Source organism: Rhineura floridana, chromosome 17 (assembly GCF_030035675.1).
Source record: "Rhineura floridana isolate rRhiFlo1 chromosome 17, rRhiFlo1.hap2, whole genome shotgun sequence".
NCBI classification, from domain to species: domain Eukaryota; kingdom Metazoa; phylum Chordata; class Lepidosauria; order Squamata; family Rhineuridae; genus Rhineura; species Rhineura floridana.
In genome coordinates, this window is record NC_084496.1 from 20585446 (window position 1) to 20610841 (window position 25396).

Here is a 25396-nt window from a genome sequence, read left to right on the forward strand (position 1 = left end):
AGAGAGAAAGTGTGATCAAGTGGAGGAAATAAGCAATAGTTGTGGCAAAAAAAAAAAAGATACTTAGAAATGACTGGCACATTCATTTTATTAAACAGAAAAGTAGCCTGAACATTTCACAGGACAAAAGTGGTGCTGTGAAAAGGAGAAAACAAAGGAGGGGAAAAAATCCTACAAGTTAATGGACTCTGAAAATTGTTCCTTTTTATATATACCATATGATCTTGCTGCACAAGACTAGGTTCACAAGACAATTGCACCATGTAAAAATTAGGAACAAAACCCCTTCTGCTGTGACTCCTATCTCAAAATTGAATGTATGAAACAGACTCTTCAATCCTATGTTCTGGGGGGGTAGTACTTCACCTCTAGAGAATGCTCAGACTACAAAATGCACCTCAGTTAAAACAGCTATTTTTATCACTAACTTTCTTTAAAGGGATATTTAAAAATATATGAAAAGGACAGAATTTTAGAGAATTTAAAGCAATAATCACTCATGAGATGTAAATCTGCCATCTACTGGTAATGTGAATATAATAAATTAGAACAAGTGGCACATGAGACTGTATACAGTCTGCCTAGTAAACGTCGCAAGATGTCACCCTAAGAGTCGGAAAAGACTCGCACTATAAGTGCAGGGACACCTTTACTTTTTTTCAATGGCAGCCCCATGTACAGTGCATTGTAATAATCCAAGCTAGAAGTTACCAGAGCATGGAGTTCTGTTGCCAAGTCATCTCTGTCCAAAAGGGGCTATAGCTGCCGAACAAGCCAGAGCTGGAAATAGGCACTCCTATTCACCAAGGCCACCTGAGCCTCCAGTGACAATGTTGGATCAAGGAGTACCTCCAAGGTACGAACCTGCTCCTTCTAGGCGAGTGCAACCCCATCCAGAACAGGCTGTCTTCCCATCTCCTGGACTTGAGGACTTGGAACACATAACACTTCTGTCTTTTAAGGATTTAGCTTCAGGTTGTTGGCCCACAACCAACCCATCACTGCCTCCAGACACCTGTCCAGCACCTCAACTGCCTCTCCCGATTTAGGCGGCACAGAGAGGTAGAGCTGAGTGTTATCTGCATATCGGTGGCACTTCACTCCAAAACTCCTGATGACCATCCCAGTGGCTTTGTATATATGTTAAATGGCATAGGGGACAATATGGAAAGCTCCGATGGTGTTGCACAGAAACTTCCCAAAATAACTTTCTGGAAACATCCCTGGAGATAGGAACAGAATCACTGAAGTACAGTGCCCCCAACCCCCACCTCCCTGAGCCGCTCCAGAAGGGTACCATGATCAATGGTATCAAATGCTGCTGAAAGATCAAGAAGAACAAGCAGGTTTGCACTCCCCCCCCCAATCTCTCTCTCTCAACAAATGTCATCAACCAGGGTGACCAAGGCAGTTTCAGTGCCTGACTGGGCCTAAAGCCAGACTGAAATGCATCCAGATATTCAGTCTCCTCCAAGCATGCTGAAATTGGATTGCCACTACCTTCCCAAGAACCTTGCCCCCAAAAGGGTATCTACCATTGGCTGATAGTTATTTAACATTCCTGGGTCCAAGGAGGCCTTCTTAAGGAGAGGATGCACCACTGCCTCCTTGAAGGCAGATGGTACTCTACCCTTCTCCAGTGAAGAATTAATCACTCATTGGACCACCCAGTCAACCCCTTACAGCTAGATCTAAGAAGCCAAGATGGGCACGGGTCAAGGGGGCAGGTGGTTGGCCGCACTTCTTCAAGCAGCTTGTCTACATCCTCAAGCCGTAATAACTGAAACTGATCCAGTACAGATGGAACAGACAGCGCTCTGGATGCCTCTACTGGACTTGCTCTAACTGTGGCATCCAACTCAGTCCAAATCTGAATGATTCTGTCCATAAAGTGCCTCCCAAAGTTGTTACAGCTGGCTTCCGAGGATGTCAGAGCAAAGCTCTCTTGGCCCGAAAACAAAAGCCCACTTGCCACTTGGAAAAGCTCTGCCATGCAGCTCCTTGCAGACACAATGGTAACAGAGAAGTAAGTTTTCTTTGCTGTCGCCACTGCCACATGATAGGAGTGATGTGCCCTCACACATGCTCAGTCAAGTTCAGACCAAGATTTAAGTCACCTGTGCTCTAGCCATCTACTCTCTGGTTTCATCACATGCAGGTCACTAGAGTACCAAGGTGACCTACATGGTCCACAGCAACGGAGGGCACTCAGGAGCAATTGTATCAATGGCTCTGTGCATCTCACCTTTCTACAGTGTGGCAAGAGCCTTGAGAGGCATGCCAGCCGGAAAATCCTCCAGAGTATTCAGGAAGCCCTCAGATTCCATAAATTTCCGAGGGTGAACCACCCCTGCAGCATGAGGTAGCTGTATTCAGCCCAAACCTCACCACAGAATGATCCATCCATGACAACGGGCTCACAACAAGCCCCCAATCAATGGAGTATTGCCAATACACTCTGTGGCAAAAACCAGGTCAAGGGTATGTCCGGCTACGTGTATCAGACCAGTGATGTATGGAGGCAATCCCATGGTTGTCAAAGAATGATGTAGAACATTAAAAGCTAGAAATTACCAATTTTAAGGGCAGCAGGTGGAGTTCCCACTGGAAAGGAAAGAAGCTACAAGGACAGTGTGAGATCCTATGACCAAATCTCTCAATGATGGTTAAGAGAGTAACAGTGTTTTGCCCACATTAGTTCACAGAAGAGATTAAAAAACACTAGTGCATCCAGGGGAAAATCTCAAAAACAGCACACAAGGAGAAGAGACCTTGTTCCAAGCCCAACTGGGGTGTATGTGTCTATCTTAAGGCCATTCTTGCTGTTCACTTGTACAACTTCCAATAATTCTTCTATTTCTAAATTTGGTAACAATTGCTCTTGATTAAATTGTCAGCAATGCTGAAGGAAGGAATTAATTATCAAGAATTAAATAAAATGAGACAGTTAACAGCTTATGTAAAAAGAGAACTGGGTATTTCAGGTGTTAGTGTGGACTACTGTATGCTATAAAAAAGATTTACTTCAAGAAAAAGCTATGAATGGAAAATACAAAAAAATTAATTAGTATTTGAAATGTATGTGAGATTGATTTATTCAATTACAAAAGGATGCTTTTCCTGTTTTATTATGGTATATATTTTATTTGCTAATCAAATTTGTTCAGCAACCACCACCACAACCACCTATTTTTACCAATAGGGGCTGCCCTACCATTTGAAAAAGTAAGGCAGCTGCCTCAGGCAGCACACACAGTTTGGGTGGAGGAGTGGTGTTGAGATGTCAGAGGACAGAACTGTGAGTGCCACACAGCCTACCCCGTGCCCCCTAACCTAACTTGCTGACCTCAGGAAACGTAAGGAATACTGTCTCATCATCAGTATGTTGGAAGAAAGATTCAGCTGCCAGTCTGGTTATCCTTAATTCATGGGACTTGGGGTGGGGTGGGGGGAGGAGAGGAGAGATGGAATTGTCTCCTTCACCCCAGGCAGCAAAATGGCTTTGAGCAGCCTTGTCTAGCAAACTCTTATTGCCCATGTCAAGAGTGTCTACGCAGCCAGTTCGCCACTGGAGCTTTTCACCAGGTTGATGGCTTATACATAGCAGAGACTGCCACTGGAACCCTCTTTCTATAAACCAGTAGGTTGTGAAATACACATTCCTTAGTAACAGATAATTGGCTATGTAATCTTGTACATTCCATCTTCAGCATTCTAATATCAAGTGGTTTAATTCTGTATTACAAAATGAAAAGAACTCCTTGTACTTACTGGCAGACTTGACAAGTGACATCAGACTGTAGTCCACCTGTGAAGATTTGGTCTATGATGCAGTTACAGTGGTTGGGGTTGTTGGCTTTCTTCCCATTATCGTCACCTGAAAAAAAGGAAACAAAGACGTCGTTTCAAAGCCCTATCAGATGTTCATATAGGGTTCTGCTGTATATTACATAGTTGCACTAGCATATCTATAGTTCTTAGCCTCTTCAGTATTGAACATACAGGAAAGCCAAGGTGAAAGGAAGGTAGGTATGCAGAATACCCCCACCCCAAAAACAAGTAAGAAAGTTGTTTCTGTGTTACTGTTTCAGCTACACTAACTGGAGAGTGAAGAATCCGCTAATCCAAAATGTATTCTAACAGAGCCCATGCTCTAGATGGTGTTGGAGAATAATCTATTATTATTAACCAGGAGAATGGTTTTGCTTGGTCCAATTCAAGCACTGCTTCTAAAATAGGCATCATTGCCAAGGTGTTTAGTGAAAATGACTACTTAACCTTACTTAAGAGGGCCAGTGAGCAACATACGTAGTTACAGAAACAAGCCTTCCTAACAAAATGGTTATTTCCACTTAAGAAAATCACACATACAATCATATATGCATTATCTAAGTGAAATTGCCAAAGGGTGGTTAAGCAGAAAATAAGGCACCAGCAACTTTAAATGTTTTATAATTCTGTAGGGTAATCTGGTTACCCTAACATGACCAATAAGCAAAAGATAAGTTCTAGATGCTCTTGGAGGTCGCTGATTCATAGGGTCACCATAAATTGTAGTTGACTTGGAGGCACCTAACAACAAGAAGTTCCAATGTAAGAACCAAGATTAAGTTTCTAGTTGTTGTTGTTTTTAAACAAACACACACACAGTTAAGAGCTGGAAGCATGTTCTCCCCTCTGCGCAGCAATTTCCCCCACCTATATTAATACAGATTTAGATATTTTAACACAGAGGTTCATCACCATAAAGGATAGCCATGTTCCCTACTTAATCTAGATTGTTAACCAGCTCGAAAATTCTAATTAAAAATCCTGATAAAGTGGGAAACCTGATTAGCATTCTGCAATTTAAGACAATATCAATGTATCATTTATTCATTGTGAAGCCAGGAGGGGTAAGAGATAGGTTTACACTTACTTTAACTGCAGAGGAGATGAACTTCGTTAATAATCTTAGTTTATCAGGGAACCCAGTTAGCCGTAACTGCTATCTGTGACAAAATATCTCTAAACCAACATTAAGGCAGGTGTGGGAAATCCACTTTAGGGGAAAGAGAGAGACCGCATACATGATCCCATCACCAACTTCCAAGCTCTTAAATTATAGTTTTAAAAGCCCTTTCATCACATCTGCTTTGGCTTCAAGTGGGTTGCAATATATAAAACCAGAAATAACCAACAGAAAGCAATAAGCAAGGAAATACATAAATATAGCTCCATCTCCAAATCTGTCAGATTAACCCAATGTCACCAAAGTCAATCACAATAAATACAACATTTCAACATCATTAAAAATGTCTCTAAATAAGACACCCCAAATACCAAGACCAGTGGCTACAAAATCAGGTTTTGTAAGGAGGTATTTTCCCATTGGACTGATTTGCTATGGAATGAATTAGCGCAATGTCAAGCAGCTTATTTTTTTACTGTAACACATTGTTAAATAACAGATTATTAGGATGAAGCTAAAAAAATCTCACCAATTTATAAGAAAGGCCAAAATGGCATGAGACCAGCTTAAATGCAATATATGAAATACTAAATTTGCATGGCATTTCCAGAAGACACAGTTCACTGAATTCTTATTAATGTAGAAAAGACTCTTTTTCCTTTTCAAAATATCATGCAAAGTTGCATTGCTGACTCAGTTCTGGAGTGCGATACAAACAAAAAGGGTAGAAAGTATCATCTTACTGCTTTGATTTCTCTTGTTTTATGAAGATTGTATATAATTTTAAAATCAAATTATGTCTTTATTCGTTACCGAAGATGCCCACTTTGATTTTGCTTCAGTGCAAAGAAACAAGATTTAATCCTTGCATTTGAAACACATTTTTTTCTCTTTGGACTTTGTGGTCTTCAGATAGAAGCCAACATATGGCCTCTTCACATTTTTACTGGCCGTCGAGTAACATCCCTGCTGGAAACTCTTAACAAACAGTCATTTCTGCCCACAGAGGGATAAGATTGCTCCCTTTTCAATTACCCAAGTCAATTAGGCTCAGTGAGGAGGGGGTCTCAAAAGACTATTCTATAAGCTTGTTCACAGCAACACAGAAAAGTATTACCCACTCACTGGGCTTCCCATGACCTCTGGCAGGAAAGGAGGAAAAGTGAAATTACCACCTACTTGCACTTCTCAATATGTAAAGCAGCCGCTGCCGAAAAAAGGTGTGTTAAGCATCTGAAAGAGAATTCACTAATAGGGGGGGAAAAAAACACCTTGCGGTTTAAGAACGTATCTATAGCCAACAGATATTTCCATCAAACTTTAAAAAGCAGGGAAATTGGGTAGCTATAGTGAATGCACCAGGGGAGCAGGAGACCTGAACTCCTCTCTGAGATATTGTACTGCACTACAAATTTGTAAAAATGCAAACACAATTTGGGTTGGTCTTCCATAGTCCAATCCACTTCCTGTGTATCTTGAAAGATGTTGGTAGCCTGTGCCTCTGAGAATATGGTGGTGGCAAAACCTGCCATCTCCATAAATGAAGAATTACATTTTTGTATGTTTGTTGGTGTTCTTCTTACTTTGCTTCTTTCCTATGTTATTACTATTTCTACAGAGAATCTAACCTAGAAAATTATATTTCTCTCATTATACATCCTAGAAATCTGTGTCAAATTTACATTAATTTCAAAGCCTTTCTATTGGTCCATGTCATATGATGGTGAAGACAGCCTTTTTTGTTTCAAACTGGAGGTTATGCTCTATTTCTGTTTTGGGTACACTAACAGTTGAATCTGAAACTACGTTTTGATATAAAGTCAGACTGATTACAATATGTTGCTACTTAAGCAATGACTCTAGCTGTTGGAAACTTGGCCTGCCCAAGATGCATGTGTTCAGCCTGCTTAAACTACTCCACTTAAGGAAAGGTGGGCATGGTCAATTAAAAACATAGAGAACACCTAGAAATTTGCTAGAATATATTTCACCTCCCACTGTTTTATCTTGTGCAAACTGAGACACTCCGTGTGCCCACTGGAGACTATTCTGCAGAATAGTCAGTGCCATTATTCCACAATTGTTTTTGGAGCTTTTAGTGTAAATTTTGCAGTGTTGCTGTACTTCACGTATTCACAGAAACAGAAGCAAAAATAAAATGATTTACTGTAGGAAACTTCACTAAAATTGCAAAGTAAATCAAACATATTTAAAGTGACTATTGAACTATATCAACTGTCTTAATATTGTTGCTTCCTGCCTGCTAAAACAAAATCAGCACAGCACATCTTGTTTCTGTTATTGGGGCTGACTGCAGATGTTGCCACCACTCACCATATGCTCAGAGGCACAGGCACGTTACCAAATTCTTCCAAGCAACACAGGAAGTATATTGGACTGTGAAAGACCAACCCAAATTGTGTTTGCATCTTTACAAATTTGTGGGGCAGTACAATATCTCAGAAAAGAGGTCAGGTCTCCTGCTCCCCTGGTGCTTTCACTATAGCTGCCCAATTTCCCTGCTTTTCAAAGTTTGAGAGAAATATCTGCTGGCTATAGGTACGTTCTTAAACAGCAAGGGTGTTTTTTTTTTTTTTGCTAATTGGTGAATTTCTCTGCTTTTTAATACGGGAGGTAAGAAATGGGAACCTGTTTAAGGAGGAGGAGGAGGAGGAGGAGGAGGGGACAAGAGAGGGAAGGAGGAGGAGGGGACAGGAGAGGGAAGGAGGAGGAGGGGACAGGAGAGGGAAGGAGGAGGAGGGGACAGGAGAGGGAAGGAGGAAGGGGAGGGGGAGGGAGGGGAAGGGCAGGTTTGATCATTTGCATGCTTTTTGAGTTCAATGGGATTTACTCCTGTACAATCATGCTTAGGATAGGTGAAGCTGATTGGGCGGAGGAGCAGGGAGGGGGGAGGAGGGGAAAAGGGAAGAAGGGGGAGGTGAGGTGATTGGGTGGGCGGGCACTGGGCAGAGGGAAAGCCCCTTTCCTTTCCAAAAGGAAAACACTGAATAGTATCATTGTTTTTCTGGGTTTCCCCCACCTTTTTATTTGACAGCAGGCACATGTAGTCTCCAACACCCAAATTTAAACCAAAGCTATCCCTGGCCACATCCACACCAAACTTTTATTTCACTTTGGACAGTCATAGCTTCCTCCAAAGAATCCTGGGAAGTGTAGTTTGTGAAAGGTGCTGAGAATTGCTAGGAGACACCCTATTCCCCCCAGATGGCCTGGGTGGTTTAACAATCAGCCCCTCTTCTGAGGATTGTAGCTCTGTGAGGGCCCAACACACAGGGCAGTGAAAACCCTCAACTTGGTTTTTGCTCCAGATGGAAGCGTGTTCTGGAGATGGGGGTGGTGGATGTCACAACACTGTCATGGTCAGACCACTTCCTAATGAAGTTTAGACTTATGCCTCTGACCCTCCCATGTAGGGGTAGTGGACAGATTAAGATGGTCTGCCCCCAGAGATTAATGGAATCCACTGGATTCCTGAATGCCCTGGGGAAGTTCCCAGTAGATACAGCAGGTGACCCTGTTGAAGCCCTTGTCATGCTGTGGAACAAGGCGTGCCAGGCTCTTGACATGGTTGTCCCTGAGCACCCTCTCCAGCATTCTGGAGCCCGTTTTGCACCTTGGTAACCAGTGAACTAAGGGCAATGAAACAGGTTGGACGATACAGTGCAAGTGGCAAAAGACATGCTGTGAGGCTGATTGGGAATGAGTAAGACATCATAACCATGCCTACTGTGTGGCAGTGAGAGCAGCAAAGAAGGCCCACTTCTCTGCCACCACTGTATCCTTAAGTAGCCATCCAATGGAGCTTTTCTATATTGTCAGGGGTCTGTTGGCATCAACTCCAGGAAATGGAGTTTTATACTCCTCGGAAGCCCACTCTGAACTGTATGCAAGGCATTTTGAGGGTAAAGTTGCTTGCCTCCATAGCAATCTTGATGCCCCATCCACATCTACTATAGTCCCCAATGAGGTGTCCAGTGCAACGCCTGCTGCAACTTCTGGGATCAGTTTCAGTTGATGCAGCCTGATGACATGGACAGGTGCTTGTGATGATGCATCCAGCAACGTGTCCTCTCGACCCTTGCCCTTGGCTTATTACAGCTTGCTGAGGGGGTTTGACTGAGTGGATTCAGGGTGTGATCAACAATTCATTGCAGCAGTGAGTGGTTCCAGCCACCCTGAAAGAGACGGTGATCCGACCACTTCTGAAAGAGCCCACGCAGGACCCATTGGTTTGTAACAACTACCACCTATTGCAAATACCCCCTTCTTAGGGAAGGTGAATCAGAGGGTTGCGGCACATCAATTGCAAGTACTCTCGGATGAAACAGATTATCTTGACCTGTTCCAGTCTGGGTTCAAGCCTGGTTATGGGAGTGAATCAGCCTTGATCGCCCTGATGGATGACCTTTATCAGGAGAAGGACAGGGGGAATGTAGCCCTGTTATTCTTACTTGATTTCTTGGCGGGTTTTGATACAATTGGCCATGGTATCCTTTGGGGCCGACGTGGTGAGAGGGATATTGCAGGCACTGTTTTACAGTGGTTCAAACCCCATCTCCAGGGTTGTTTTCAGAGAATAGCATTGGGTGATTGTCTTTCGGCCCCCTGGCAGTTGTGTTGTGCAGTGCCACAGGGTACCATCTTGTCCCCGATGCTGTTTAACATCTATATGAAGCCCTTGGGAGCAATCATCAGGAGAATTGGGGTGAGGTGTCAGTAGTACTCGGATGATATCCAGCTCAATTTCTTTGTAACATTGGTACAGTAGGGCCCCGCTCTTCTGGTGGGTTCTGTTCCGGACCACTGCTGTAAAGCGAAATCCGCTGTGAAGCAGAACGCATTGACTAACATTGACAAAAATGGCGCCTGACACCTGAAAAACACTGTAAAAGTGGAACATGCGCCGTAGGAGCGGGGCCTTTCTGCAACTGACAACCACTGTATTGGTGGAACGCTGTAAAGCAGAGCGCTGCAAAGCAGGGCCCTACTGTATTGGGAGAGGCTGTGTGAGCCCTGGACCGGTGTCTGGTCTCAGGAGTGGGCTGGAAAAGGGTTAATAAACTGCGTCTGAATCCTGAATCCAAGATGGAGGTGCTGTGGGTTGGTGGCTCCCGAGTTTGGATAATTGGTCAGTTGCCTGCTTTAGATGAGGTTGTACTCTCTCTGAAAGAGCAGGTTTGTAGTCTGGGGGTGCTCCTGGATCCATCTTAGGCACTAAAGGCCCAGGTGACCTCAGTGGCTGGGAGTCCCTTTTACCAGTTTTGGCTGGTAAGACAGCTGCAACTGTTTCTGGACCGGGACAGCCTGACCACCGCTGTCAATGCACTGGTAACCTCCAGGCTGCATTACTGTAATGCGCTCTATGTTGGGCTGCCCTTGAGGTTGGTCTGGAAGCTGCAGCCACCTGAGGAAAATGTGGTGGCGTAACTGTTCAGTGGGCCAGGGACAGCTTTAGTTTAAGTTTGGGAAGGAGACTACATGTGTCTGCTGTAAAATAAAAAGATGGGGGAAACCCCTAAAAATAATGTTACTGCTAAAAATTGTTTGCCAAAATTGTGTATTTGTTTCTTTTTAGAAAGCTATTTCAGAGGCTGATCAGCAGAACCATAACATACTTGAAAATTCTATGAGAAAATAAGTACTTTTTAAAAAGTTTTTGAGAAGGGTACGTAACTGAAAAATGGCATAAACAAACAAACCAAAAGCAATTTCGACTGGACATCATGAAAAACTTCCTAACTGTTAGTCATACGACAATGGAATCAATTACCTAGAGAGCTAGTGCCTCTCCGACACTGGAGGCATTCAAGAGGCAGCTGGACAGCCATCTGTTGGGAATGCTTTGATTTGGAGTCCTGCACTGAGCAGGGGGTTGGACTTGATGGCCTTATAGGCCCCTTCCAACTCTACTATTCTATGATTCTATGATCATTAAACAAGCGACAGAAAGATTTCCACTTCATTACATAGTGTGTCAGTTTTACATAATACCAGTCACTTCATGACACGTCCAGATCTCCCCCTTATTTCAACAAGTCCTTCTAGGAGGAGTGCTGGCTTCATGGCAATTAAAGTCATCTTTCCACTATTTACATATTGCAGTATGGTCCCTGTCCTCCCACAAACTCTCCAGCCCAGTGGCAACAAGGTGGCATTTATCCTATACAAGAGATTCCCAAGCTATGGTCCATGGACCACCAGTTGTCCATGAGCTTCATTCAGGTGGCCTGTGGAGTGTCCACATTAAATATTCATTTTGATTTTAAATTTATTGTTATTGCTTCTTTTATTTTTATATTGCATTTTACCGTGTTACAGTTTGAATTCTATGGATATATACTGTAGCATCTAGCAGAGCACATTACAATTACTACAACAGGCAGAAAAATCATTGTGGTCCACCAATACCCTCAGAATTTTATGTGGTTGGGGGTGGGGTATTGGGAACCACTGTCCTATACCATTTCAGAGGCCTTTAAGCACAGCTTCTTTTAATTTTGCCAAGACCGTCCTTTATGGTTGCCACTCTCAAACCACATTGTACCTATCTGAACAGAAAGTTGTCTTCAGATTAGATTCACAGGCTGCCTTAATCCCCTCTGCACTACCACACAAGAAATCCACCAGGGAAACATAAGATATTTGAAAGCAGCCCTCTTGGAACTCCCCCTCTTCCAGCTAAACATAATCCTTCAAATCAAATTAAAGAGTGAGCCTTCTCCCCTTTGTGCAGCAGCACATGCATGAATGCACTCATCTATTTTTTTTGCAGCTACCCCAAGCGTTGTCATCCCAGAGGGTATCCCAGACAGTATTGAGGAAATCAGCTATTATGAGCCATTTAGGAAAACCCCCTCAATTTGATACAGCCACTTAAGACTCCCACTCTTTATATTGTGTATGTCTGTCCAGATGTTGAAACTGTGGGTTTCAACATGAATGGGTTGAGAGGCCAGATTTTTTGCCCATCTGCTCCAGCACTGCATCACTACAAATGGGTGTCATAACAGACAGATTTATAGGAAGGAATGGTATCCCTCTCATTGTAGGAACCCCACCATCTACTTTCAGCAGATCTCATACACTGTCTGTATGTCCATGACCCGTATGAGTTGTGAACCATATCTGAACCAACTCAAAATATAAATTTAGGTTTGGAAAACCTAAGCCTCCTTTTCTACTCCCCCTGTACAATGTAGCCTTGTTGAACCCGACTCTTTCCCCCGTAAACAAACTTTTCCAATTTTCTTTGTCAAATCCAAATGCATTCTACTGAAATTTGAACTAGCACAGACTGAAGTAATAATATCCTTCCCAGCCACGGCAAATTTAGTCCCCTGTCCCCATTTCTTAAGTTCTTGTATTATCTCCCACAGCAAAGAAGCACCCAAGTCCTTCCTTTTGAGTTGCCTCAGGTCTTTGGGAACCGTGATCCCCAGATACCTGAAACTGCATAGTTGGAGATCCAGTGCTAATATCGCTATAGAAATCTTAGCTGGTTTCCTGGGGTGTTTAAGCACATCACATCATATTCAGCAAAATTTATGTCCAGTCCTGCCCCCACATGAAGTCAAACAATTCTCTTTTTAACTCAGCAAGGGCTACCATTTGATTGCTTCGCATAAGCGAAGTATCATCTGCAAATAAACTAAAGACATGATGTGCTCCCTGAACATTAGCCCCTAATGTCAATAATAGCACCTCGATCCTAACAGCAAACAGTAAGGGTGACCTGTCTACCAAGAATGTACAGTATTGATATAAGAATAGCTGCAAAGCCTTTTGATTTTAAAAAGAGCTTGACTAATTTAAATTATTTTATATATTTATGACATACACCATAGCTCTCAAAACTGGCATTACCTTCCAGTCCTTTGATAAGTAAATACACTGATTTTAATGATGTTGCATGTTAAATCAGCAATTTCATATTTCAGTTCCTTGACGGTCTTCTGGTAAATGCCACCTGGCCCGCTAACTTGTCAATTAGTTATTTCCTTATTGTAATAATTTTTTAATACTTTGTGCATTTGATGAAGTAAACTCCAATCCACAAACACTTATGCCATAATAAGTTTGTTCATCTTTTCGAAGTGCATATATGTTAGGGGGAAGTTGTGAACATCACTTCATTTAGACCTGATTCTTTGTGTTGATGCCTGCAAAACCTTACTGAAGCAAAAACATCCATGGTATAAACCACTTTTTAAGGTGGAATTTAAGCAAGGACTTTCAGAACTAGTAAGAAAAGGGGAAACAGATTACTCAAGCCAACATGTGTCCCTGTTATGAAGGCGTAAAGAGGAAAATACTTCTGATATACTGGAGAGAAAGAGGACACCTGGTTAATGCTGGAGTTACTCTTGTTTGAGAAGAGGCCACAATGAGCAAAGGTATCAGGAAAGCCTTACCTTTGCAGTGTCGATGTAGCACATCTAACGCAGCAATGAGGAACTCATGCGCATCCTGTTGCTCGTACCCTGCTAAATGCCGTGCATGCGTCCATACCAGGTGCAATAACCTATACGGAATGTGAGGAGATCGGTGCCCAGAGTAGAACTGCTCGAGAAAAGAATGAAAGTAACAGTCAATTTGTTTTCCAATGGACTTGTTTGGATGCAATGGTAAACTATACTTTAGCGTTATGAGAATGTGCCTAACCTCTGTCCTAAAACTGTTGCAGTTGCAAACAGGAGTTCAGAAACTTTCACCTCCATCTTTGATTAACCAAAGCTTGCTGTGTTATCTGAAGGGGGGGGGGAGAAACGCACTAAACTGTGGATAATATAAAATGGAAGAAGCTTCCTATTTCCTCCACCATGGCTATGAGATAACAGGGAGCATAGCTGAACCTGTGGTGAAGCTAGGCTCATTCCTGCAATGCTGAACAACTGTTTAGCATTATGTCTGAACACAACTATTCTATAAAAACTCAAAATAATGAACTATTTAACAGTTTGATTTCAATTATACAGCAGAACTTGAGAAAAATATTCAATTTCTTAAACACTAAATTTAGGAACAGAATATACTGACATATTAGTTATGTGTACTTTACATACTATCAGCTAAGGCTGAGAACTGCAATCTTTTTTCAAGTTCCCACTAAATTTTTCTGTAACAAGTAGTAAAGGAAAAACATGATGTAAATATTGCCACATCATATATTTTCCCCACTCCATATTATTGGCTGTTAATTTGGGGAAGGAACACACAATGTGATGACATCCCATCCCATGTTTCCATAACTACATGACAGGAGACAGAGTAGGGGGATCTCAACAAAAGGTTGCCGTTCCCTCCAACAAGGGTTGGTCACATCCAATTCCACCCCCCCCCGGCCCAAGAAACGGGAAAAGGTGGCTGCCTTTCCCCAGGACATTTCTTGAACTTCTTGAGCAGTCCAGGTGCAAGAGTGTGGGAAGCTGTTGTTTATAGGAGCACTAAACCCAAAGCACTTATGTGTGATACAGTGCTCAGCCATCTTTTTTTGCGGGGTGGGGGGATATAACGTTCTTAGCATGCAGCATTTACATGTACATACAATGTGCAATGTCCTTCAGAAGGAAGTTTGTTTCCTTGCACAGCTACTGATATTTTTGGCATAAAACTGCACTGCAGCAATGCACAAACACTTTTTTATGCAGAAGAGGATCAATAGGCGACTGAGATGCCAGCAAGAATGATACCAAGGGACTAGAGCCTGGGTGTGGTAACTGATATCTGCTGACACAACTGCTGAGACAATACAATTCAGGGAACTGCAGCAATAAAATTTCTCTGTTCTGTCACGTCTTACGATTAGTTCTGGCACTATCCGGTCACTCTGTCCAGCAGCACTTTCCATAATTACTCCATTGCAGCTACCCATTTTATTTTATTTAGTGCTTCATGAGGATGAAAAGGAATCTTAAGCAGCTCTCTCAAACCACCATGTAGAAGGTGAAAATGCACCCAACCAGCATGCTTATAGGTATGCAGTGTCTGGGCATTAAGTCATGCTGTATACGTAGCAATAGTGCCTCTGCATTCATTTAGCCTCCCCCCCTCCCCCAGAGGCATTTCCTCAAGTACATTATTTTCAACAGATCACTGTAAGCAGACTAAGAAGCAAACACTGATTCTACCCTATGATGTGAAAAAGCATCAAACAGAGGCAAATGAAAGGTGAAAAGAGACTGGGGATGGTTCCCAAAGATCTGTTAGCATACGCATACAGCCCACCAAGATTTTTATGTCAAGGAAACCAAACAATAATCTAGTAAGCTTGTGTGTAGCTAGAGAGCCTAAAGCTCTCTCACCATATAAACTACCAAGTACAGTGTACCCATCAGGATTAAGACCCTGGAGAATCCTATACTTAAACCTTAGTCCTACTACTACTACCACCACCACCACGCTCTTCCTCCCAGAAGCAGCCCAGGGCTATCTTTTTTTTTTTTTTTTTTTTTTACAAAATCAAAGCTTCCATATAGGAATCATTGTTAGCATTTATCATCTTTACCCAGCCTCTATTTTCAGAATGACGTTTACATAAAGAGGACATTTATCTTTATGTGTTGCCTGTCAATGTGGCTGGTGCATGTGCATTAGTGCAGTTCTCTTTAACTGCAGTTAAGAGACTGGAGAGGGCTGGGGAAATGCATTGCACTTAGAGTGAATTCCACCCTCCCACTTTGGCCATGGTGAAGGGATACATCCAGCAAAGAAACTCGAGGTCTTAACTGTGGTTAACATCAGTACCAATTAATTATTTAATTATTAAGGACGGGTGGAGGGATTCACTCCAGGGAGGGGAGAGGAAGTACAATCCCATGGCCTGCCCCAGACTTCTTAACCACAGTTCAACGTTCAGGCCTATTACATCTGTACTGATCTGGAGATTTGCCCAGCTCATCCCCCCCACCAAAAGGAGAAGGGCATTTAGTCAAATTGCTGCTCAGATGCTAAACTTTCTTTACCCAGAACATCCCTAACAGATTAGCTCATATCCAGAATTGGTCAATAGACAAAGAATTTAGCTTCCTGGGTATTTCCGCTTTCCCACTAGAATTAATGAACCTTAGTCATGCCCATTGTTTTTAATGGATCTACTATGAGTAGGACTATGATTGGATACAATCCCAAGTAGCTACCCCTTTCTGTGCACCCAGTGTCCATGCATCAATCTGAGAAAGACTGGTAACACAAGTACAAAAAATAAAGCAGCATGCAGGAAGAGCCTGTAGGATCTGAGTTCAGGTACAGATACGAGTGGTAAAGTCTAATAAATAATACCCCCCTCTTTTTAAAGCCATCCAAGTTGATGGCCATCACTGCATCTTTGGGTAGCAAATTCTAGTTATGCATTGTGTTATTCTAGTTATGCATACTAAATTCTAGTTATGCATACTTTCCTTTTGTCTGTCCAGAATCTGCCAGCATACAGCTTCATGGGCTACCATTTTGCCAGGTACCCCAAAACTTTTTGGCATAAACAAATCAATATGGATGGGAATAAGCTGAAAGCCTTTACATTGTCATCAAATGTATGTTTATTCTAGCTCCTCATACATCTTTATTTCAGAGATGAACTGTCAATCATGTAAAAAAAGAACATTTTGAAACTAACTACAGCTCCCTTGGGAACTATGTCACTTAAGTAGTTTTATTTGGTGACAAGGGGCTGCAGAAAAAGGACAGTACGTGATTCCTACTTCATTAGTAAAATACAGTAAAACTCGGCAAACTAAATTATATTGCACCACATGCCTAGGATTTTAAACCAAGGTTCAAACAATAAATAATTGTTGGGGAAAATCATGGCTCAGCATTACGTCTGCACCATATATTTTGTTCTTGTTTGGTGGGGAAGATAGATACCGTTCTGATGGTAGTGTCTATTTCTATTTCTACGGCCGTTAATCAACCAGCGGAACTTTTCCGAGTGGTTAAGGGCCTGCTCAGTCCTGATCATCTGGATACGAATATGGATGCATCTCCATCTCGTGTCAAGAATTTGCTTCTTACTTTGCGAACAAGGTCGATCAGATCCGTTCCGACTTAGAGGCCAATTTTGATGCAGTCTCTAAGGATGTACCTCGGGCTTCTGTCTGTCCTATTAAGATGGATTCCTTTCAACTTGTTCAATATGCAGATATAGAGAAATTACTAGGAGAGATGAGACCTACCACTTGCCCACTTGACTCTTGTCCATCGTGGCTTGTAAAACAAGCGAGAGGGACTTTGGCTACTTGGGTCTGCGGAATAGTTAATGCCTCCTTGCAACAGGGCTTCTTCCCAAGTTGCCTTAAAGAGGCATGTGTAAGATCTTTATTGAAAAAACCCTCCCTAGACCCTTTATGTTTGAACAATTATCGGCCAGTCTCCAATCTGCCATTTCTGGGTAAAATAGTGGAGCGTGTGGTGGCTACTCAACTCCAACGGTTTCTAATCGAAACAGACTACCTTGATCCATTCCAATCTGGTTTCAGGCCTGGCCACGGGACTGAAACGGCTTTGGTCGCCTTGGTTGATGACCTTCGGAGAGAACTAGACAGGGGGAGTGAGTCCCTGTTGGTTCTTTTGGATCTTTCTGCGACCTTTGATACCATCGACCATGGTATCCTTCTGGACCATCTATCCAGGTTAGGACTGGAGAGTACTGTTTTGTGCTGGCTTCGCTCCTTCCTGGAGGACCGGTTCCAGAGAGTAAGACTAGGAGATTCCTGTTCACCCCCTTGGCCTTTGACCTGTGGGGTTCCACAGGGTTCTGTCCTATCTCCACTGTTATTTAATATCTATGTAAAGCCGCTGGGTGATGTCATCCGGGGATATGGAGTTCGTTATCACCAATATGCTGATGACACTCAGCTTTATTTCTCCTTCCCGCCTGATGCCAAGGAAGCCGTCCTTCCCCTGAACCAATGTCTGTCTGCAGTGATGGATTGGATGAAGGCAAACAAGTTGAAATTAAATCCAGATAAGACAGAAATGCTCTACGTCAATCGTGGGACTAATCTGGCAACGGGGAATTTACCTATGTTGGATGGGGTTACACTCCCCCTGAAGACCCAGGTTCGCAGCTTGGGGGTGCTCCTGGACTCTGCCTTGAATCTGGAAGCCCAGGTCTCGGCGGTCTCCAGAAGCGCCTTCGCCCAGCTAAGGCTGGTCCGCCAGCTGCGTCCGTTTCTGGAGACGCCTGAATTGTGGCACATGCCCTGGTTACATCCCGGATGGACTACTGCAACGCACTCTACATTGGGCTGCCCTTGAAGACTGTTCGGAAGCTAAAATTGGTTCAACGTGCTACAGCTAGGTTGCTGACTGGGGCTAGTTTTCGTGTTCACACGACTCCCCTGTTACAGCAACTTCATTGGTTGCCGATTCGCTTCCGGACCCAATTCAAGGTGCTGGTGATGTCCTTTAAAGCCCTTCACGGCTTGGGCCCTGTCTATCTGTCCGATCGATTGTCTGTTTACGAACCCCCCCGTCCCTTGAGATCCGCTAATGATTTTCTTCTTACAATTCCGCCAGTTTCACTAGTTCGTCTTTCAGGGACTAGAGATAGAGCATTCTCAGCTGTTGCTCCTAGACTCTGGAACTCGTTACCTGTGGACGTACGTTCTGCCTCTTTGCTTTTGTCATTTCGCCGCCTGGTTAAAACGTTTTTATTCCGGATTGCATTTAATTTAAACAAATAATTAGAGTTTTTAAGTATTGGATTGGGTTTACTGTGACCTCTAAATATAGAGATTGTAATTTTATTGCTGTATTTGTGCTTTTATCTACATGTTTTATTATGTTGTTCGTCGCTCTGAGTTTCTGTGAAAATAGAGTGGCTTATAAATATTTTTAATAAATAAATAATAATCAATAAATAGTGGGTCTGGCCTGCAGATCCTAGACAGCTTATATGTGTTATTCTGAGCTCCTTGAAGGGCAAACATAAACACATTCACCATTCTTAGTTTCAACTGATTTCCATCCTACAAATATCCCCGAAGCATTATTTAGCCTTCTGGCTTTTAAAAAGCATTTATGGGTGTTAGAAATGATTTTAGGGTGCTCCCATCTAGGTTCTAACTGTACATCAAAATGTCCTACGAAGAGAAACACCACATTTCCTGAATAGCATTCTTGCATCAGGAGAGTAAATCATTCATCATTTATATACATGCACAACTCTCACAAATACAGTATATTGGGTAATTCCATAGTCTATCAATAACTTTTTGTAAGCTTCTTTACATACATCTAGTAAGCCAGATAAGAAATTATGTTTGGAAATGGGTTTCTTAACTATGGTTTGTATTGATCATAGCTTGGTATATGAGTGGACAAACTAAAGTTATGGCTGTTGCTCTGCCTTTAGAGGTTCCTGCGTCACAGAGATAGGAGTGAATTTACAAAAGCTGAGTGCAGAGGGGACAAAACAGTGACGCTTTAAGCCGCAGCTTGCTTGTTATACATTACAAAGTTGAAACAGTTTAGGTTCTCAACTAATGTTAGTGCAAACTACAGTTCAGCACAATCAGAACTGAACCCAAGAATAAAAAATTAATGCTGCTGAATGCTACTAAGTGAGATGTGTGCATGTGCAAGTTATAAGGGGAAAGGATGACTCACCTCCTGAAAAAGCGTAGACATTTCACAGACCAGACATGAGCTGGGGCTTTGCATTTCACATTTGTGTCTGTCGGAGAGGAAGAAATCTCGCAGTAGTGGAGTGTGGGTAAGCGCTTGGACAATACAGTTCATAAAACATGTGTTCCCAAGATTGATTAGCCCTCTTAGACCTGTTAAAACAAGAAAAGGGAGGGGGAGAAATAAGTACTGTTCAGTTTTACAAATTAGCCCACTTCAGGTTATTTAAAATAAATCACATGTAGTATATACCATTTTTAATTGTATTGGGTTGATATGGCAAAGGGGATGGCTTCCACAGTAGAGTATTTTAAACAGTATCTTATTATTGTTATATTTTGATGTTGTTTGGTTGTTGTTGTTTGTTGTTTTGACTTTTGATTCTGTCATATTTACTGTATTTATATATTTTGCTTGTTTTATCTTTTATGTACACCGCCCAGAGAGCCTTTTTGGCTTAGAGCGGTATATAAATTAAATAAAATAAATAAATAAATAAATTGCAAATCATTAAATTTTTCAGAGACAGTGATATTTGTGCCAATGTATCCAGAGATGTGGTCCCTATCACTGTGGAGGGCTCTCTCCTCTCATAAAGTGGCTTTTAATGCTTTTGTTACCAAGTCTTTGAGATACAGCAAGCAGTACATCTATATAAAGCAAACATTTCACAAAATCTGCATGCCTCGTGTCTCACAACTACATGCACAGTAATGCATGTTAAAATACTTTTAGACACTGTATAGGCTGAAATATATTCCCACAGTTGTGTCACAGACTTTGTTGTTGTTATGTGCCTTCAAGTCAATTACGACTTATGGTGACCCTATGAATCAGCGACCTCCAAGAGCATCTGTTATAAACCACGCTGTTTAGATCTTGTAAGTTCAGGTCTGTGGCTTCCTTTATGGAATCAATACATCTCATTTGGCCTTCTTTCTATACTCCCTTCTGTTTTCCCCAGCATTATTGTCTTTTCTAGTGAATCATGTCTTCTCATGATGGGTCCAAAGTATAACAACCTCAGTTTCATCATTTTAGCTTCTAGTGACAGTTCTGGTTTAATTTGTTCTAACACCCAATTATTTGTCTTTTTTGCAGTCCTTGGTATGCGCAAAGCTCTAGGTTAATATAATCTAGAAACATCCTTTCTTGCTAAAAATGTGCTGATAAAAAGGTATATGCTTTCTTTGTCTCTCTGTATTGTGCAAGTAGCTAATGCTACCTATTATGAACAGGAATGCTTTCAACATCAGGGCTTCTCAAACTTCTGTCACTATGAGCCATTTAAGTGAAAATTTGGGCCCTCTGTTTATAAAGAGGCAACATGGCTATATGGTTCTACAGCAGGCTTGCTGCTGTGCCCCCATCCTTACCCCTTATTGTCACCAGCAAAATTAACTTGATGTAGAACAAATCACATCTCATGTGGGGCCTCTGTCTCATGGCTCACAAATCTCTCTCTCTTACACAAACACAAACACACACACACAGGGGTCAAGATGCATTTGTGCCCCTTTCCCCACCTACCTGCTGTTATATAAAACCAACTGCTTTCCACAGTAACAAAGACAATGTAATTACAAACTGCCTGAATTCTTTAGAAGCCTAGGCATCAGTGTGTGCAGCCATAAGAGCATCACCACAAAAATTCAGCGGCTGCAGAGCATAATGCTATCTTATATTATCATCTTGAACTGCATTCCTAGGAATTCACTGGCTTGACATGGAGTAGGTGATGCAGGCAGGGGCTCACACACAATAGTGTCTTGTAACTACAACCCCATGACTTCTAAACAAAGCCATGCTTATGAAAGTGGGGATTGCCAAGTGGATGTAAAGTCTTGGCATACTGATATAGGTTAGGTAAAGATATATTCATTTAGGCTATCTTCTTAAGCATGGGTTAAGAGTCACAGTGTCAAAGGGGGTGAGGTGAGATGGGGAGGAATTCAAATCCAGAACTCTCCATCAAATGTGGTACCCAAGAAGCTTTAAGGAAGGGAGTCTTGAACCCACACAATGAAGGGAATGATGTGCTTGGGTTTCATCTATACCTAGAGGTCATCCCCTTAAGTATTTTGAAAGAGAAAATGTTAATATGATCATATGGACAATTTCTTCCTCACACAATTTTACATATTTCACCTGTGGAGCCTCCATGTATTTTGAACTACTGTTCAATGCACTGCAAGCACTCAAACTAATGTTTCTCTCCCCCCAAATTCACACTCATTGCCTACACAATGCAACAGCTCTGGTGAGTTTATTTTTCTTTTCTAGAATAAAGATGGTGATGCTGGAGGTTGACAAATTCTACCAGTCCACAATGATACAATGTGATAGCACTGCCGAGACTGTTCAAAATATATTAATGGCCCTTGTAATACACAAGAATGTGTTTGAAGAGCCCTATAGCTTTCTTAATGAGGAGGGTGTGTGGCCCTGTTGCTACGTTACTGCAGACTAAAGACAGCAAATCACTGTGCTGCATTGCATACAGTCTCAGCCGATGGATACTCAAATCTTCCCCAAATGATTGCCATTAACATAGTGTTGCCATTCCCTCCAACCTAACTGAGCAGTCAACTTGTTTATCTGCACAGATCTGCCATTATCATCTGGTGAGAAGTTCACTGCATTTTTTTGCACTTGTATATGCTGCATTAACCTCTTGAATAATGGTAATTCTTCACTGCAGTCTGTAGCACAAACACTGCAAACTGTGCAGGCATTTTTTAGTTCATGAGTGGTGCGTGCCTTTAAACAAGAAAGGTTCATGGTATAATATGTTGCAGATATACATCTCTGCATGAATGAACAAATAAATAAAAAAGGGGTGCAAAGTAAAGAACTATTTAGGTACAACAAGCTTTAAGAAAAAGAAAAAGAGCAGGGGGAAGGAAATATTGCAGGATTCTATTCCTTTCTGTAACAAATCCAAATTCTTCAACCAGAAAACACACAACCCAATTCTAATAATATTACACAAATCAGGCATGTTTGCTTGCCAAACCTGGGTAGATCCATGGGGCATATGCATGCAGAAGTAGAAGGAAGGTGATACAGCCAAAGGACTGAAGCAAAATGAAGAAAGTCATTGTAAACCCTATCCACATCCCCTCAGCCTTAGCCAGAAGTAGCTAAGACTGTGTGTGCATGCAATATATGGCAAAAGCACCAGGGCACAGGTTTCTATGACCCACCCACAAAGATACCGAGGCTTCACAGCCTGCTTCTTTTTCCTCCCTCTGACATTCTGTATTAAGATGGCATAATCATTTCCTGTTTTTAAAGCATCTTCTGCCCTAATTTTGTTCTTCCTAAGGAGCAAAAGGCAAGGCAAATCAGAAGTGGCTTCAAGAAATAGAAAGTGATGACAAGATGTGCAAGAGGACTGTGAGTTAAGAGACAGATATGTCACCTTGCGGAAAGGGAGAAAAAGGAAACTTTTTATGGTCTGCAGCCCCATGAAATCATTGTATTTTCAGGTACTCTGTAAAGAGCACACATTTACATGTTTTCTCCACAAGTGTTTAAAAATGAGAGACAAAACTAAAGTTGAGTTTCAAGAAACCACAAACCAATATTATCATCACCAAGTTTTCTAGCTCTCCCCTGAGAAGGTATTTCCCATGAATACACAGTACAGAAGGATGTTTGGATAGAGCCTTAACATAAAATGTCCTCCTTATGTATTTTGAAGTCTTGTAAAATGGTCTTAAGTAAAGCTCGTACAGGTTTTGGCATGTATTTATTAAACATTGTTTTGCTATACATGCTGGTGGCTAAGCTTGCTTTAGAAATGGTTCATCTCAGTATCAGTTCATTAAAATTAAAATGTATAGTTTGCCCCACTTCTAATGGATGTTCATAATATTCCATGTTTTTATTCTCACAATAAGTTTGTGAGGGAAGGTGCTATACATTCTTCAGTTACAGGATAAGAAATTAACTCTGAGCCATACAGATGTGTCCAAAAAGCCACCCAATGAATCCATGGCTTAGCTGCTGTTTCAATGAAGGCCATCTAGATCCAGGGTCTAGTACTGTCTACTGGAATACATTGCATCTCAAACATGCTGTGATAGATCCACAGTTACAATATGGTAACAGTGGCAATAGTTGACCAGCTTGCAGAAGTTCTTCTGATGCTATTTGGGGGGGAGGCAGCAGAGGGAGGGAACCCAGGGTTCTTGTGGAGATTGTTGTGGTCACATGGCAGCCCAAAAGACTCAGCACATCATAACCTGTAACACAAAAGCAGTAGTTTTAGACATCCTATTACCTTACAAGACCATATTTAAAACAGAATCTAGAATTAAAGGTTGCATCCAATTAGGTTGTACTCAGAGTACACCCAATGAAATTAATGGGCCTGTTAGTAATTTCCACTAAATTCAATGGGTCTGTTGTAAGTATGACTAATGCTGGATACCACACCTTAAATCCTGCACTTACTTGGGATGGAACTCAAACCAGGATTACAACAGGGCAGCAATAAGTGGAGTAGCTGCAGCACACACTCTGAGACCTTACCTGAGGAGAAAACATATATTCAATTAAGTCTAACATTATACAACAGAACAAGTGTCTACTTAAAATGACTACCACCCTTACCTTGGGGAAGAGATAGTGTCAAACTTCATGCTGGCAGTCAGTGGGAATGGTAGAAACTATCCTTACACAGAATTCCTGGAGCAGAAAAAAGGAAGCCAATGCAAATCTTGATAATTAAACAACATGTTGGTGTAGCCATGGCCTATGCTACGTTTTTATGCCATTAAACTAACCACACTATCTTGCCTATCAAGGTAAATGTCATAGAATTGTAAAGGTGACGTCTGAGGCTCTCTTCAGCCTGAGTAGATGAGACCATACGAATATGCTTGGCACACATGTTCAATGAGATTGCCATAACTGGAAGTCCATAACTGAAAACGGGAAGTCCAGACATTACCAGGGTATTCCATCTTTGTTTGCTGAAATTGTCCTTAGTCACAGGTATCTCTAGAGTTGCCAAGAGGGCAGGAAAGCTCACCCTCAACATTCTGTGTAAGTAGTGGAAGGCACTAAGCATACACCCTTTGTGGGCTATGTTCAGCACTTTAAAAGTATTTCTATGAGTCTATGAGTATTTTTGTGTATGTGATGGTCCCCTGGATATGCAAAAATCACCACCATATTTTTGGGTGGTCCCAATTCATTGCCAAACTGATACAGGTGCTCCAGAAGTTACTTGATAAAACTGATGATTTGAAGCCATATCTGTCTGACTTCTGGCTCTTTTGTCACCCTGGTGGATGACCTGTGCTGGCATGATGCGATTCTCCTGGACTTCTCAGTGGACTGTGATACCGTATTGGGCATGGCATTCTTCTGAGCCACTTGACAGGGATGGATTTACAAGACATTGTTCTTCAGTGGTTCTGTTCATTCCTGGAAGGTTGGCCCCCAAAGGTGATGCTGCAAGAGTGTTGTTCTGTCCAATAACCTTTGGTCTGTGAGAAGTGTACTGAACCTATTTTGCCTCCCACAATCTTCAATATCCACACAAAGCCATTGCAAGAAGTCATCTGGAGGTCTGAGCTGAGTTTCCATCAATATACCAGTGACATACAGCTCCACCTCTTTTCCATCACCTGATCCTGGGAAGGGAGTGGAAGTGATTAACGGGTGTTTATTGTCAGTTCAGACATGGATACAGGTGAATAACCTAAACTTAATCCAGGCAAGATGAAAGTACTGTTGGTCAAAGGTTCTGCTGATCTAGAAGAGGAGGTGTAGCCTACTCTGGAT

General features: G+C 42.0%; 1 protein-coding gene across 5 annotated transcripts in view; it reads right to left on the bottom strand.

Annotated features, from left to right (window-relative positions):
- The window catches only part of USP22 (ubiquitin specific peptidase 22), a 150748-nt gene that overhangs the window by 16143 nt on the left and 109209 nt on the right, over nucleotides 1-25396 (bottom strand). For all 5 annotated transcript variants that reach the window (XM_061599742.1, XM_061599741.1, XM_061599743.1 and 2 more), the window contains 3 exons: nucleotides 19580-19749; nucleotides 13384-13531; nucleotides 3772-3877 (listed from right to left, as the gene is read on the bottom strand). In XM_061599742.1, the coding sequence (XP_061455726.1) occupies nucleotides 3772-3877; nucleotides 13384-13531; nucleotides 19580-19749 (424 nt within the window). The remainder of the gene's footprint in view (nucleotides 1-3771; nucleotides 3878-13383; nucleotides 13532-19579; nucleotides 19750-25396) is intronic.